General features: G+C 42.4%; 1 protein-coding gene across 2 annotated transcripts; it reads left to right on the top strand.

The window, feature by feature from the left end:
- Window positions 1-7,245: 7,245 nt before the first annotated feature.
- Window positions 7,246-17,310, top strand: ripk2 (receptor-interacting serine-threonine kinase 2). 2 transcript variants are annotated; one of them, XM_035634380.2, is made up of 11 exons: window positions 7,246-7,849; window positions 8,928-9,081; window positions 10,051-10,206; window positions 10,892-11,049; window positions 11,498-11,547; window positions 11,855-12,016; window positions 12,301-12,386; window positions 13,865-13,966; window positions 14,574-14,679; window positions 14,906-15,109; window positions 15,630-17,310. In XM_035634380.2, exons 1-11 carry the CDS (start codon window positions 7,605-7,607, stop codon window positions 16,013-16,015), a joined length of 1,809 nt encoding a protein of 602 aa, XP_035490273.2. In that variant the 5' UTR covers window positions 7,246-7,604; the 3' UTR covers window positions 16,016-17,310. The 2 variants fall into 2 exon arrangements, with proteins under 2 accessions (XP_035490273.2, XP_035490272.2); XM_035634379.2 differs by having other exon boundaries at window positions 15,627-17,310.
- The last annotated feature ends 57 nt before the right edge of the window (window positions 17,311-17,367 follow it).

Raw genomic sequence — 17,367 nt, 5'->3', positions numbered from 1 at the left:
TTATTAGTGTGGCTAATGCATGGCAAATATATCTTTTTTAATTCACAGTGATGAAGGCCAGTATGCCGCAACTTGTAAGATACTTATTTTTAATACTTTGCCATACATTGGCCACACTAATGAAGACTTTTTCCATTTCTCCTACTCCCTCCGCTCTTCTTATAAAGTGTTGAATTTGCCATCATTTCACCTTTCCTCATGATGATGGTGACTGAGCCTTAGCCGTTTAAACAAATTACTGTCTGAAGTTATCTAATATCTGGGGGTGCCCACACTTTTGTACGGTGCATCTTTCCTTTTTTTCATTTTCTTTTTTACAATCAATTAAAAAAAATCAATTTTACAAATATATAATATATAATTAATAATACTCTTTTGAAGATTAATTCATGAAAATTGTCGACCAGGGGTGCCCAAACAAACAGGGTTTGCAGGGTTCGTCCCATTGAGTGAGTGAACTCACGCCGCAGATTAGATGGTTGGTGCTGCTGTTGCTGTGGTAACCTGCAGTTTCCATGGCTGGGCAGCTGGAACTGGGACATCTGGTACAGGCTCACAAAGACTTGGACCTAACTACTGTACAAAAAGCTGTCAACTTGTCTTGATGACATAATTGGGTCAATGGTAAAAAAAAATGTCCAAAATGTTCCTTTGACAGCCCAGCGAACCCACACGGTTGTTTGACTCATTCTGACTGCTCAGACCAACGCTCTGCTCCGAATGTGAGCTGTGCTGGAATGACCAGCTGGGATCCCACAGCTGATAAAGATGAAAACCCCCCCCACCAGCACAGTCCTCCATGGGACTATTCACGCAGAGTAAGTGAATGTACCTGGTTGGGGTTTGACAGTGCATTTGTTGGCCATTTAAAGCACATTCTGCATTACTTGGTTCCAGACCTCTGAATGGTTTCCCATCTCAGTATTGACTATTGAGTCGGACAGACCTGTCTCACAGAAACCATTTTGACTTGAAAGGAAGAAAAAGCACAAATGAAAATATGAAACGTGACTACAGCTGAATTCCCTTAAGCTGCTTCAGTTTCAGTGCCCTGGTGTCAAGCGCTTAGGCTCGCTGTCACACCGAGCAACATGGTTTATGATTACTAACACATGTTTTTTCCAACTCTAACACTTATCAATATGTCTCTCCTTAGAAATGTCCCTTCCGACCGTCGAGCCGTATTTTTGCTACAAAATAAATTTAACGGCCTGTTTTGCAAAACAGCCCCCGTCCCCCCAAAAAATGTAAAACAGTTGATGGGCCAGATAAAATACTTGGAAGCAAACAGGAAATCTTCTCCCAGACATTCACTATCTAAAAAATATAGCACAGACAGGTCTTTGTTCCAAAAATTATTTTTTTCAAGAAACAAAAACAGATTTATGGTTACACTCTGAACAATATGTGATCTTTTTCTGATCTCCCCAGTGAGTCTATTAGAGTTGGTGATTTTATACAATTCTTTGAAGATGGTGAATATACAATAATTCACTTTAATTAGGGTTAGTTCTATATTTTGACCATTTCCTCGATTTAACATCCATCAAACCGCAGAGGAAGACAAACTAACCCGAGAAACCTCATTCCGATGTAATAGGAGGTGGGTATTGGAGATTAAATTCTGGAAACGCAGAATTCTGATGCGATGCTGGCAAACAGACGTGTGTATACAACTGTGAAATTGCACAAACTTAACAAGCTGACATTTGACAGATCCCACAGCCAACGACATGAGGAACATCTCTCTCACTGGGGGAAGGACCGATCAGGGAACTAAAGAACAATATATATATATATATATATATATATATATATATATATATATATATATATATATATATATATATATATATATATCTTTTGATTTAACTCAACAGGAACAAAACGTTCTTCTCCGTCTCCCCTTTTACTTTGCCAGAGATGTCATGCATTTGTATTTACAATACTTGACTGGTGAAACAAGTCAATTTCATACTAATGCTGGCAGACTTAACACTGAAAATGGCTTTTGCTGTTGTATCTATTATCTTTCAGAAGAAAATAACTCCTTTTGCATAATATCCTGCACTTTCAGTCAAGATTGATGCATCAGTGCAAAGTCTAATAATAAAAAAAAGAATATAATAATAATCTTATAACTTGTCACATGGCTTATGTTAGGAGTACAGGCCCCCTGCCAAACACAGACAGACAGACGGACAGGCTGGTGTAGTAAAGGAACTTTAATATTGCAAGTGAAGATGATGATGATGATGATGATGATGATGATGATGATGATGATGATTATGAGCAGGCAGAGACACAGCGAGAGAGAACCGGTAAATCCATACTGGTAGCAAGAACAGGAGTCCACTCCTCAAAGAGACTCACAGAGAAACATTAGCAAAAAAAAATGGTCTAAATAGCAGGGACCAGCTGAAGGAAATGAGGAACAGGTGTCTAGGTAGTTAGGGAAGATCCAGAGAATGGAAATGGAAAACATGTGAGTGCATCAGTGGATCTGGAGAGAGGAGAGAAGTGTGGCGACATCTGGTAGGAGTGGAGTATGACAGACCCAAAACACAAATCATAACATGGCAAGTCATGTGAACACGGTGTTATTGCATAAAATGTAACAACCCTTTTGGGGAAATTATATTAGATCAGAAAAAAAACACAAGTCTGTGCGAGGTGATTGATGCAGGCCCACTGCAACTCCTCTCTATAAATCCCCGGTGGGCTCAACGATGCGGCCCCGCCGGTCTCTGCTGGCCTACAGCCAAAAAGATGTCTCTCTGACAACCCCCAAATCTCCTTCTCCGGTATCCACGAGAACTGTTCTTTGCCCTGTAGTAAATGTATTCAGTGAGACGCAGACTTAAAAGTGTTTGCTGCTAATGTTACAATGGCGATAAAACAGTCTCAGCAACAAATGTCAAGGTACATAACTTAAAAACATGAAACAACGTAAAACATAATGCACGAATAAATGACGAATGACTCGTAGATCTAGCTCAAGGGAGGGGAAATAGAGTTTTGGTTGTAGTCTGTCATTGTCTGTAACATTGTAGTGAACTGCTGTGAATGAGCACGCTGCCCCGCCCCTACTACTGTACAGAAGGCCGAGAGCAAAGTCGATCAATATTGAACATATCCGATGTATCAATTCGGTGCGCGACAAATTCAACACTGTACCTTCTTGGGCCCTAAACAATACACATGCCAAGTGTGAAGCCCGATGAGACAAACGGTTCTCAAGATATGAGATGCACATACACACAGACAGACAGGCGGACGGAAGGACAGACAGACAGACAGACAGACAGACAGACAGACAGACAGGTAGACTTATATTTATTCATTAATCATGAAACGTCAGCACCAACACTCCATCTGAAGGCCAAATGAAGCTTCCTGAAGCAGCAAAGCATTTCATCCTTTTGCTTCACTAGGTTACTCAAAACTTTATCCTCCAGAACTCACCGGCAACGTCTTCTGCTCAAGTATAATAAATATGATATTCATAATTATTAGGAGGCCGGTGCGAGGGGTAATCAGTTGGTTGCAATATGCAACCTCTGAGCTAGATGCCATTCCTACACACCAAACCTTTAATAGCTGTATACTTCTCAAATCATTTCAATATTTAAAATCAAAGCCTTGTGTAGGGCTCATTGATAGCTCGGGATAAAGAAGTGGTGAGAAATGGAAATCAGTGGAAATATTGAACAATATTAGAACATCAAATACCCACAAACATGAGAAGCAGATGGACCTGAGTGTTTCAGATTTCTTTTTGAAATGGACCCCCAACCTGTCCTGAGGGGAAGGTACAACTCTGATGCGAGAGAGATATGGAATGTAGATAAAGTCCAGTCACCAGACCATACCCCTCACCACTCCCGGCAATATATGATAAATAGCCAGCATTCTTCAAGTGATCCCTCATTCGAGGCTACAATTATTTGTACCTTCACGGGCCATTGATTTGACAGATTACTTTTTGATTTTGCACTTTTTGCAGAAATATTTTGACTAGTATGAACATGCATGACATGGGCAATGCTATGACATGAACCATTCTTAGTGTCATAATACCAAAGTCTAAATCTTGATTTCTAATTTGCTCAATAGCTGTTTACTTTGTCAAATGATTTGATATTTGAAATTAAAGCCTTGGGTTTTGCTGCTTCGTAGCTCAGTCTAGTCAGCACTTCTGTGTTGTACAGCTCTGTCCAGGGTGGGTCGCCACAGCTGAAGATAACAAGAGATAGCAAAAGATAAAGTCTATAATGTGCAGCGGGTGAAGAACAGTGAGCACCCCCTCCCAGAAAATAGTTCCATCATCCCTGGATGAGAAGCAGATGGCAGGAGTTGACTTAAGAGTCTGAAATCCAGCCTGTCAATGAAAAAGCACCGAGGCAACCACCCTGAAAGGCCACATGATTGAACTGCACCAACGTGGAACGGTCCTTGGAAAGATCACTGAGAGACACAACCTTTGATGTGAGTGAAAACTGGTGAAACATCAGTCAAGTCACCAGACCGTGTTGCTGCCCGTTGTGGAGTTAATTACATCAGGTCAGAGAGTCGTGCTCGTGGAAGTAGCATGATGCACTGTTCAAGCAAAAATGCAAATTCTCCCTTTAATGAATTCCCCCTGGGAAGTACATTGCTGCCTCCTGCTGGCGGACATTTGTTCTTTGCAAACTGAAATGATGATAGTCAGATGCAGAGCAGGGGAGGGAAATACGATCCCCAGTGGTCACTCAAGATGCACATGGTGGTAGAATCTGAAGTGAATTTGTGAAAAGGGCTCTGATGTTTGGGAATATGTGAAAATGATCTGAAAAATGAACTGCTAAAACCACAAAATAATTTTATCTCAGGGTGCAATAATCTACAGTACATACTGCCGAACATATTAGGTTGAATCACAGCTCCGATCCTAGAAACCTGAGGCGTGTAAGTGACTGGTGCAGAGCTCGCTGTAAAAACGTCTGCTTTGAATGTGCTCGTGGTATGTTGCAGCTTTCTCACGGAAACAACTTTACAAATGACACTGAAACAATTTGCAGATTGTAACAACAGTGTAAGACTTTTCCTCACATACAAGACCGTTAAACTAAACAGAACATGTAAAACGGCAGAATAGCAATATTAGGAGACGCATGGTGAAATGTCAGATGAGAGAAACAGATAGTACCACATAGTTGGACCTGTGTCTAAAATACTGATCATCATCATAACTTATAACATATTCTGACCATATAGTCTTGTCTGGCTCCATGTTGAAGCTATAGGAGACATGGGTGAGCATGTAAGATAACATATTCCTTTTTTAGGCCCATGGTGGAAATGTGGATAACACAGCAGTGCAAATACATAATTAGTACAGGATAAGAATAGAATAATATAGAATATGAAAATAAATACAGGAGTGAGACAGAATACACACATTTTAATAATACAACAAAATATCATCTCAAGTGACAGAGATGTTGTATGTAGCAGCAAGTCGGAGTATACTATAAGTTATTACAAGGGCATGCATTTTTGTAACTATAATTTTACCCTCGTTTTTTGGATCACCTCAGCTTGCACGATGCTGGTTATGTTTGTGAGCTGACACAGCCCACGATATGTGTGTGCATTAGTGCAGCCTTTGCCTGCTTGGTTGCTTCAGCAGGGCTCCATGTACTCCCAGCTCGGGCTGGATCCCCTTCCAAGCATTCCTAGCATCGTTTCCGTCCTCACTTTGGTGCACTTGCACTCTTCAGAGAGACTAGAGATGGAGAGCTTCAGGACCCCTTTCCCATGCGCTATGCTGCTTTGGCCCTTGAGAAGACCAAGCCACCTTCTTATATATCAATCCCTCTGGTTTGTTCATCTTTGAAACTGGAGCTTTCATATAGGGTTAGTCAGGTGTGGTGGGAGCCCAGCAGAGCTGCCACTGACAGCATCCATAACCGCTTTATCTGCTCTGTGTCTTTGAGGGAGTGGTCGTCCAGCCGATCTAAGCGCTTCACAAGCTTAGCGGGTTACACCGCTGACCTATGGTTAAAGAAGGTTAGGGTTTGATTCCGGGTCATCCCAGTGGGCCCTTATGCTACGCCCTTAATGATACCTGCCTCAATGATTGAAAGTCGCTTTGGACAAAAGCGTCAGCGAAATAAATTATAAGGTTACCATTGCACAAATTTTGCAGGACAGCTATTTAATCTTCTGTCTTTCAGAAGTTCTGGTGACACTACACTGTATAACAGTGAAGTCATTTTATTCAGAATAAAGAATCCCCATTATTGTGGTAAGGCCTTTTTATCATGTGTGAAGTGATTTTGGTGGCACCACACTGTATAACATTTAAGCTATTGAATATTACTCTTGATATTCCCCAAAATTATGTATCTCATTCTGTACAGTACTCTGGTTGAACAGTTGCATTGTTTGTGTTTGAACAAACAACAAGAGTTTTTGACCCGGGGAAATATGAATTTGTGAATACATATTTTGGCAATGGTTTTCTCTGGTGGGTAATATTACATCCAAACTCTCCCGTTACTTATTTGAAGAATATCAGCTTTTGCCAGCTTTTTGTCTCTGTGTGGACCGAGTACCAAATGTTAATTGGAGTTATAATATCAATTGCACAGCAGCCACTTAACCATAATATGTGACAAAATAAGTGTGTGTATGTATTTACCTCGTTGTTTGGACATGTGTTTTTTGATTTTGTTTTCATTCATGTGAAACAGTGTATGTATTGGGACGGAAGTCACAAATTCGGGAAGAGCATTCTGATAACATAGTGTAATCTTGTTTTATCTTATCTTAACCCTAACCCTATTTTGAATAAAGTTTAACCACGAAAAAACCCAACACATGTCGTATGATTACTCTCTTTTACCATGAGACGTTTCCCTGTCAGGAAAGTCCCATGTGTCGGGAAATCCAGCATGACACAATCTCGACATAAACAGATGCATTCAGGCCCCTCAGGAGGCGTGTCTCTCCTCCGGCCAAACTGAAACTAAATGCATAAACTAAATGCATATTTAAAGTAGAATTGAAAAGTTGATGCAATCGACTTTTTGAAATGTCATCCTCATCACACTTGGACTCATCTTTGAATTCGGTATATTTATTTTCCTCATTGGGCCGTTAGTTAAAACGCACCCCTCGATAAAATTGAAAATAAAAACACAACTCCGGTCAACTGTGGTGAGGTGTTAAAAACGTAGGATCCCTGAACGCACCTGGCGAAAACCCGGAAGCGTGGCGTGATTAGCAACAACAAACCACCTGTCCGCGCGACACCGGACTGCGCGGCTCTGTCGTTGTTCGTCTGTGGCTCGGACCGTGGCAGCTGGCGACAGGACGCCTCGACAGCTCGTCGCGAACAGACGAGGCGTGAACACGGGGATAATTCAGGTCTGAGTCCTCAAACGGGTCAATCATTTATCGGCTGCTCTCTGCCTCGCCGTTCTCCTCCTCCACACTCTCGTTAGCTTTAGCCTGCTAGCGCCCCGCCGTGACAATATGACACGCGTGTTGGTGGGAGAGCTCTTCCTCATCGCGTCCTTCTGAAGAGCCAGTTCCGCTTTCGGTTGCCGACCCACTGGATGATAAATCGCCGGACGCTTCCAGTCACAGCTTCACAAACTGCCATGGAGCCGCACGCCGCCGTGGGCTGCGTGAACATGGGCAGCCTGACCAGCACCTTGCCGGTGATCCCCTACCAGAAGCTGACGGACCTGTACTACCTGAGCAGAGGCGGCTTCGGCACCGTGTTCAAGGCGCAGCACTCGGACTGGAGGACCACGGTGGCCATCAAGTGCCTGAAGCTCGACTCGCCTTTTGGAGAAAGGTACCCAGACCCGCTCCCGGACTTATTTAGGCCGTGATCGCTTGGGTGAAGGAAGATCGACCATTCAAAATGTGAAGATGCCTGACGTTGACTTGCACTGTGCTGTGACTGTAGCATTACACAGGGAACCACCACCGACCGTCAGGCGACAGACTGTCACCCGATGTAAACATCTGTGGACAGATGTGTCCACGGTGTCACTGCTCTGTCTGTGAAGCAGCTGCTTTGTCTCTAGGTGACATGGACTCATGTTCAGTGAGGTGCAGGAGGAACCCGTTCAGATCCTTCACACCTGACGTGCACACATAACTTACACATGATGTGTACAATTTTTACAACATATTACGTTGTTGGGTACATCTGTATTTTGAGAGGGCTGCGGCTCTTTGGGATGGACGTTTGAGGCTCATATCTGTGTTTGAGAGCTTTAAACGCTGAAAATATGTCATCTGGTATCCGTCCCCTTAATGCAATACTAAACATTAAAACAATAAAAAAAACTGTAATCTAATATATCGTTTATATAGTTTCTCCGCTGTTATTTCTTGTTACTTACTGGCTGACATATTAATATTTCACTAAGAAGTCATTATTGATTCTGAGAACTATTGATTGTGGCCTAGTGTGTATTTCATAGCTTTTTCTTTGGCCCAGCTACACCAACAGTCTGTGTGGGTCAAGAGTGTCGACATCTAAATATTTTAAACAAAATGTTATTCCCCTGTGTAGGCATATGGTTACAGCTCGGAGTGGACATGAGATCATAATGTGATTCAATAATGTTAGAATTATACAAATGTATATATATGATTCAGCACAACCTGCACATACTAACAGAGTTAAAGTGTTTGTCATTTGGCCTTGTGTTACACACGGCAGCATGATACAGGTCACTGCTTGCATATTTGCCATATCATGATATACAGCCAACTCTTAAAGAATCTAGGTTAGTATCATGAAAACTATTTCACCCCCCTGTACCTCTGTTTACGCAACACAGCCGATGTCAACACGGTTTTGGTATGTTTATGAGTGTGTGGGAGTGAAGACTGACGCTGTGTCGCTGGCTGTGTTTCAGAGAGAGGAACTGCCTGCTGAAGGAGGCGGAGGTGCTCCACAAAGCCAGATTCAACTACATCATCCAGATCTTTGGCATCTGCAATGAGCCCGAGTTCTTCTGCATAGTCACAGAGTTTATGAGCAATGGCTCACTGGACCTGTTGCTCCACGAGGTAGCTACCGACAACACAAGGCCAAGATCATCATGGCTTCCTCTTTCATGCAGGAAAGAAGAACCGATTTGTATCTCAGAAGAAAAAATGATCTTCCTTGCAGTGTTTGCACCAAGTTTAAAAAAGAAAAATGATACATCAAATGAAATGTCACAGTCACATATTGAACATTGAGAACCAGAAAAAATGATACATCAAATGAAATGTCACAGTCACATATTGAACATTGAGAACAATGCATGAAAGAGTTCTGGTTTTTCTACTTTTGTTGATTGAATGGCTGAAGAGAGAGTCTGTTTGTTGTTTTTGGCGAGCTCTATCGCGCTCTCTTTCATCCGTCACTCATCATGAGCCTGTTAGTCATAGCTCTCCTGCCTGTGAGATGGCAAGCAAAAGTGAAACGTCACAGTCTCCAATGAAACTTTGAGAGACTCAGGGATAGATGTAAGGAGAGCAGACAAATATAGCTTGGGGGAATTCCCACTTGTCCTTGCATCATCTTTGTTTCATCCGACACAGACAATCTTCATTCTCTCTTCCCAGTACCTGGGAATAGTTTAGGTGTTTTTTATGCGTACTTTCATGGAGGTCACTGTATCACTGAATTTAGTTTATAGCCCCATTTCTCCTCCTTGAATCAATCCTGACGCAGTCTCTGAGCTGGGCTGCCACTTCCTTTTAACTTCATGGCCTGGGTTTGTCCCTGATACGTATGTCAGCAGTGAGAATTTATATAGACAGATGTGTCCTTCCAAATCAGGTCCAATCAATTGAATTTATCCCATTTGGACTCATGTCAAAATGTAAAAACATCTCAAACAGGATCAGGAGGAATAGGAGGCACCTGAGCAAAATTTGAATACTTATGTCAATGTGATGTGTACATTTTAATAAATGTGCAATACGTTTCTAAAATGAGTAACTTTATAAATTGAGTGTAGATTAATGACAGTTTTTTTTCTCCCACAGAAGGACATGTACCCTGTTCTCGCGTGGCCTTTGCGACTAAGGATTCTGTATGAAATCGCACTCGGGGTGAACTTCCTCCACAACATGAACCCACCCCTCTTACATCATGACTTAAAGACACAGAACATTCTGCTGGATGGTGAATTTCATGTTAAGGTAGGTGTGTGTGTGTGTGTGTGTGTGTGTGTGTGTGTGTGTGTGTGTGTGTGTGTGTGTGTGTGTGTGTGTGTGTGTGTGTGTGTGTGTGTGTGTGTGTGTGTGTGTGTGTGTGTGTGTGTGTGTGTGTGTGTGTGTGTGTGTGTGTGTGTGTGCGCGCGCGCACATTTGGTACGGTATGAGCTACTGTATACGTGTCACATGTATTTTAAAACTTGATCTGTTTATGTTTTTTAAAATACATTTTTTAAATTCAGTTTCACAATTCAGTTATGTAACTCATTTCAACTCTTTTTGTTTTTTGACATTATTCAAAACTTTATGTTCCAGTTGTAGTTCTGATAAAATAAAAAGTCTGGGGATGTTTTTCTTGGAATCACAGAAACTATGATAGGCATTTGTCACATTTCTTGATGAAATGATTCTTGACAATGTTACTACTGCTTATTTATTTCTTTTCCATGCAGAAAAAGTTCTGCCTCAAAAGCATTGTGTGATAATATATGAAGTGTGTAATACTAGCTCTGATTATGATAGATAGAATAATTAGCACACAAGATAGCTGGAGCCCCAATCAGTCATTTTTAATTCGTAACATTAAGCACTGATCCAAGAAGAACAATGTTTAAAACATGTCAAATGGAAATAGTGGTGATGGGAACTTCCTGCTGTTGTTTTTGTCCAGATTGCAGATTTTGGCCTTTCAAAGTGGCGCCAGCTGTCTGTCAGCAAAGGCTCAGGGTCCAAGCCCACAGAGATGGGCGGCACAGTGATCTACATGCCCCCGGAGGAGTATGAGCCATCCAAGAGTCGCCGCGCCGATGTGAAAAATGATATGTACAGGTGACGCAACAAATTCCAAAAACTTGTCATCGGAAATCAATTGGGACATAAGAATGTAGACCAATAGATACTTTCTCCTTAATCTGGTAATAACTTGGATGTGACAAGTTAAATCTAAACTTGTGTGACGTTTAAATGATCAGTTGTCAAACTATTGGACAATATTTTGTGAATGGGTGAGCTCTTGATAACGTGACGTACAGGAACTGAGTTTTTCCTGCCAACAAGGTATTGGGTTCTTTGAATATCAGAACAGAACTCTGTGCAGGGGATCACAAGACTATTTATAAAAAAAAAAGGTCCATCAGTACTCACTCTTCAAAGCAGCCTCCCAGCCGCTCTTAACTCATCGTAAAGTCCCTCAGCTCTGAAGGGGAATACCAGTGCAACCGATGACACTACGCTTATTTTTCCCTGACTATGTGTCTTCATCATGTTTACAATACAGCTATGCCATCATTATGTGGGAGGTGCTGTCCAGGCAGATACCATTCGAAGGTAAAATATTATGTCATCTCACACTCCAGTTCGTTTTTTGTTTTTTTTTACATTATACTGCTTATCAAAGTGGATTTGTGTGTGTGTGTGTGTGTGTGTGTTTGTGTTTGTGTGTGTTTGTGTGTGTGTTTGTGTGTGTGTTTGTGTGTGTGTGTGTGTGTGTGTGTGTGTGTGTGTGTGTGTGTGTGTGTGTGTGTGTGTGTGTGTGTGTGTGTGTGTGTGTGTGTGTGTGTGTGTGTGTGTGTGTGTGTGTGTGTGTGTGTGTGTGTGTGTGTGTGTGTGTGTGTGTGTGTGTGTGTGTGGTCAGAGGTGACAAACCCAATGAAGATCATGTTCAGTGTCCTGCATGGAATGCGTCCTGACATTAGCCTGGACAGCCTGCCCGCTGACCTCCCCAGCAGAGGGACCCTCATCAGTTTGATGACCTGCGGCTGGACCGCCAACCCCGATGAACGGCCGTCCTTCCTCAGTGAGCTCGCACAAACGTCTCTGCCGCAGGAACTTATCTCAGGCAGAATATTCCCGATTCCACCTGCTCTTTTATCCAGCATCTGTTCAAAGTGCGCATATTCATATTAAGTCTGCGGCCTGAAATGATCAAACCCTCTTTCTTAATAAGACTCATGAGCTTAGTTATTTTTCCAAACGTTTGTGATGACCATACATCTTTCTGTCATCTGTGCACTACAGACCAAACAAAAGGGTTCTGATCTCTCTCTCTGAGCTAACGGAACTGTTTCACTGTTGTTTCAGAGTGTCTGATTGAGCTGGAGCCCATGGTGAGAAACTTTGATGAAATCGACTTCTTGGAGGCGGTGCTGCAGATCCAGAGGTCAAAGGTAAGTCAAAGTCTTTTAACAGCATTTTCTAGGTATTCTGTGCCTTCAGACGACAGCTGATGAACCAGAAACAAGCATAGAGAGTGTTGGGTACCCACATGTAACAAAGGTCACTGGCCAAACTCAAACTAGGGATGTGATCTGTTCTCACAGTTCTGATTCACCGTGGTCCAGGTGGTGGACAGGGGGGAGAGCTTAGTTTGTCCCTTTTTTCATGATAATAAACAGAATAGAGGGGCATTGGTGATCTACTGGAGCTGTTAGAAAAAATGGGCATTATTCTGAAAAGGTCATCATGGGTGTTGGGTTATATTAGTGTGAATTAATAGGTGGGTAAGGGAATCTCTCTGTTCAAGAACACTTGTAGCAACAAACTAATTCTGGATACATTAACGTCAAACTTTGTGTAATCTGGGGAAGTTTGAATTGTGCTGTTACTTTGAGGATGATGGGGCTAAAACTGTAGGTCATAATTCCCCTTTATCATATCCTTCCTCTTTTCAGTTTCTGTGTGTGTGTGCGCCTGTGTGTATGTGTGTCTGTGTGTGGTTGTTTTCAGTTGAAAAACAGTTTTCAAGAAATCTGATGTTTGTTAAATTCAAATTGGATGAGGGCCTAGGAGTTAGTCGTGGTTCTGAAGTTGAAAGGAAGATGAAAAAAAAATTAATAAAGAATATATATATATTTTCAACAACATTCTGTAAATCATGTAGACAAGTACAGTATAAACGCATGTTGAAAGGTAGACTTAACATTCTTGATGATAGATTAATTTCTTTAATTTCTCCGTTGGTTGTAGTTGAATTTACTGCCCAGTGCCTTATTTTCAAATGGTTCCTGTTTATAATAATGGAAAACATTTGTAGATTATATCTAGTTATTTTCTAGTATGTCAGTATGTCTATATATTAAAAGACCTGTACATCATCTTGGCAGTAATGGCAAATTATAATCCTGCATTTTTAATTTACCTGTTGGACCCATTGTTTGTACACAACAAAATAATTCCAAACCACTCATACAGTATTCTGCATATAAATGATCACTAAAATGTCCCCACTTGCTCTGACTGCAACAAAACAAGTACACAACTACTGTAGTGGTAATAGATGTACAACTTTTAAATCAAGATGTAAACTGGGGCTGTTCGGTACGAACAACACTTGAAGGTTGCAAATCTTCCAGCAGAACAACAGCAGTGAACATTTGAATGTGTTGTCAGGTACATGGAAACACTTCTGGTTCATATTATGGTCTTTTTTTTTTCCTCCTCTCGTAGATGTAAAGAACATGTTCCCATATGTGGACAGATTTTCAGTCTTGTCTTGTGTCTAAGGCTTAGTAAGTGAGATGTCTTAGTCATATATATGTCATGTTTCATACATACTAGTTCTGATTGTGGCTGTTTTAATTGAGCACATTATTGACATTTCATCGTTGCCCACAAATTCTTTCTAATCCTCCTCGTCACTCCACAGTTGAGGCAGAGGTCAGGCTGTTGTTTGGCTCAGCCGGTGTGTGAGAAGAGGAGTGCGGAGGGATCCCTGAACATGCTGACAGACCGGCCCAGCCCATGGCCAGTCAGTAATCACTCATTCTCTCCTACGTTCAGGATATGCTGTGAGGAGTACATGCAGGCTACATCCATACTAATACTTTTTTGTTTTAAAACTCAAATGATCTCCGTCCACATGAGCTTGCTCCACATCAGAAGTAATCTCAGCATTGGTGAAAAGTACGTGCAGGAATTTTCATTTCTTGGACAGATAACGTAGTCCAGTCATGACTGATAAGAACCAATCAGGAAGCAAATGTGGATAACTGTGTCAATGTTTCCAAACGTCTCATTTCTGCCATTCCGTATTCCAGCGCAGCCCTGGAGGTTTCAAACTTAAATTGGGGCAAGCAGCTTGTCCAAAATCTCCAGGGTCGTGTGGACGGCAGGTGTAAACGTAGCAGCAGTGCAGTGTTTTAAAACAAAAACGTAGTAATGTGGATGTAACCCCAATCAGCTGTTAAGCAGGTGTGTGAGACTGATATCTCTGTAGAAATATTAAAATAACAGTAAAGTAGTGACACTTGGGGAGGAACTTCTACATTTAAGCTTTGTCTGTTTTGGTATTTTTAAGAAATTACTAATGTATATATGTGTGTGGAGATCAAACATCACCTTCTGCTCTGCCACAGGAGAGCTCCACCTCCCCCTCAGGCTCAGGCTCCGGCTCCTGTTCCTCCCAGGACACGGACATTTCTTTACCCGGTACCCTCACTAGCAGTTCTGCAGCGTCTCAAGGTAAAGAAAGCGACAAAAGCGTTTCATGTCTGGGCATGTCAAGTTGTTAGGCTGCTGTGAGCTGGAGCATCATTTATTGAGGATCTACTAACGTATGACTTTCAAGGGCATGGCACGGTATTCCATTGACAGAATGGTTAAAGCTCAGTCAAGACCAAATGTAACATTTTCTATAACATATCTATGATCTGTAACCACACCTCTTCCTTGGCTCTTTCTCACATAGGTAGCCTTCCGTCGTCATTCATAGCTCCTACTCTGGAGCCTCCAGAGTCTCTGAAGGACCAGTGCCAACTCAACAACCTCAACGGCTGTGTCCATCCCCTGAATGATTTGAATATTCCCGTCAAACCTGGCGTGCCGGTTACTGAGTGTGAAACTCGGCTGGACAACCTCACCTTCAAGCCACAACCGCAGCCTCTGCAACAAGGTACATGCCGTTAAAGTATAGTCTTGCATAGCTGGACCCGACCTCCACTGCGCCAGTGTCAGTGTCAGCACTGGAGAGGGATCTAGCCGCAGCCAGTATCACTCTGCTACTAGGTGGAAACACATTGGCTTGTCTGTATTTCTTTAAACTAATCTCAATCGTCTCCGGTGGCACTAAGCCCAGGATGCAGTGTTGATGACCCTACTAAATGGTGTCGGGAGGGGAGGACCTTGTACACAGGGAGAAGAGCGCGTCTACAACACACAACAGTGCAAAACACTAAGTTCAAGACCTTATTTAATGTTATGTTGATTGTTTCATCATGAAAAATATAGTTAACTGTATATATAGTACCCTATAATAAATATGCATGCAGGTTATGCATCATTTTGAGTGTTTTTTCTCAACCAAACACATGATGTGATAATAGCAAAATGGCACGTATTTACAATTTTTTTTTTTACAAATCTTATTGTTTTAATATATTTTAACGTTTAAACCTTTTCCTCCCTCGCAGCAGATCCCTGTCTTCCGCTGCAGCACTCCCCGCCATCACAAGGCCCGGTCACTCAGTGGATTGCGACGCGCCGTGAGGACATCGTCTCCCAGATGACGGAGGCGTGTCTGAACCAGAGCCTGGACGCCCTGCTGGCCCGCTCCATGCTGATGCGAGAGGATTACGAGCTGGTGGTGAACCAGCCCACGCGCACCGCCAAGGTCCGCCAGCTCCTGGACAACTGTCATCGACACAACGAAGACTTCTGCCGCATTGTCGTGCGCAAGCTCCATGACAACAAGCAGATGGGCCTGCAGCCCTACCCGGCGGAAATAGCCTCCCCCACCACAGCCCTCACCCCCAGCGCGCCGCCACTCTCCATGTCCTACAATATCACCAGGAACATTTAGCAGCAGTCCCAGACTGTCCAGATCACAGACTGTGAACTTCACACTACGGTTGACTCGCACTGGTTCCACTGTCATCAGGTTCGTGTTCATGTTTCCTGTCTGTTCTTCCCTCAAAAAGCTGAAGAATGACCCGTTGAGGAAAACGAGTCACAGGAGGTTCAAACCTATTCTGCTGATTTGAAAGTAAATTTCCACTCGTCAATTACCGACGGGTTTGATTCTGTGTCATCAGAACCAAACAATTTTGACTGAATCAGTGATTTTATTTAACAACATTATGGATTGAATGAGGATATTTTATTTATAGTCCTTTCATACTGAGCGGATGTATTACAGGGTTTCACTTTGGTATGTGACACTTCTTCAGTCTTCAGGACTCGGTGACCGTTATTTATATGGGCGAAAAGTTTTCTGTGTGAGTGCGTGTAAACTTCCAACATCCTTGATGCACTCAGTTGATCTGAGCAAGTGACGGGAGGACTGTTAACATGCTGTGAAACCTGCAGCAAAAATAAGATTTATACTTTGTAGCAATCTAATCTTCACATATGACGTAGTTATTAAGTTAAGTTTCCTGATGGCTCTGCTGATTTACCACCTGAGCCAAGTGGCTGTCAGAGCGGGTCTGTCTTCTGTTTGAAGCACAAGACCTTTTATAAATCAGTAAAATAACACAGTTCAGAGTCAGAGCTATTGATGTGTTCTTAAACGTCAACAGCTTCTCGCATGTTGGGAGTGAGTTGAGATGTTGGCAGAGCGTGGTCGTGTGACTGTACGGAAAGCGTTCCTTCCCGGCTGGGTTTTTTTTTTGAGATAAAGAGAGTGGCAGGGACGCGCAGCAGAGAGGAAGATGAGATCATAACATGACACCCACAGTGAGAGGGATGTGAGTGTGTCTGCATGTCACATGTCAAGTTACTGCATTAAAAGTGGAACAAGATGATCTAAACACTGGTTCGTCCCATCAGTGGGGGCCCCCCCCTCGCAGGATTCACGATGATGTTTATCTTGTGGACACTTCAGGCGTCACAGTTCCTCCCTGCACTCTGAGCTGATACAAGTGCAACACAAAAACAGAAACCTTTAACCTGCTGCGCGTGTCGCACTGTAAAAAAAAAACAAGTCTAAGCAGCCACTCTGCTCTGTTTATTTTGTACTGTATCTGTGCTGCCTAAAAATAACAGTAACACATGTTCTTCTGCCTTTTTAGCCTAAAAATGTGTTCATTGTCATACTCGCATTAAAACAGTTGCACTGGTGTATATCTATAAACAAGTTTAAATCCTGTTTGTCAAGCCCAGAGTTCACCTTGCTTCATTCACGTGTCTAACATATCATATCATCCGTATGTG

Source organism: Scophthalmus maximus, chromosome 5, assembly GCF_022379125.1.
Source record: "Scophthalmus maximus strain ysfricsl-2021 chromosome 5, ASM2237912v1, whole genome shotgun sequence".
In the NCBI taxonomy this organism is placed as follows: Eukaryota; Metazoa; Chordata; class Actinopteri; order Pleuronectiformes; family Scophthalmidae; genus Scophthalmus; species Scophthalmus maximus.
Note: the sequence above shows the minus strand (reverse complement) of the source record. Positions and strands in the feature narration are given on the sequence as shown.

Excerpts from the sequence above, each read along its gene's own strand:
- ripk2 (XM_035634379.2), top strand. The coding sequence starts at position 7,605 with ATGATAAATCGCCGGACGCTTCCAGTCACAGCTTCACAAACTGCCATG. Across the intron at positions 9,082-10,050 it reads TGGACCTGTTGCTCCACGAG|AAGGACATGTACCCTGTTCT; the intron begins GTAGCTACCGAC and ends TTTCTCCCACAG. Across the intron at positions 11,548-11,854 it reads CAGGCAGATACCATTCGAAG|AGGTGACAAACCCAATGAAG; the intron begins GTAAAATATTAT and ends GTGTGTGGTCAG.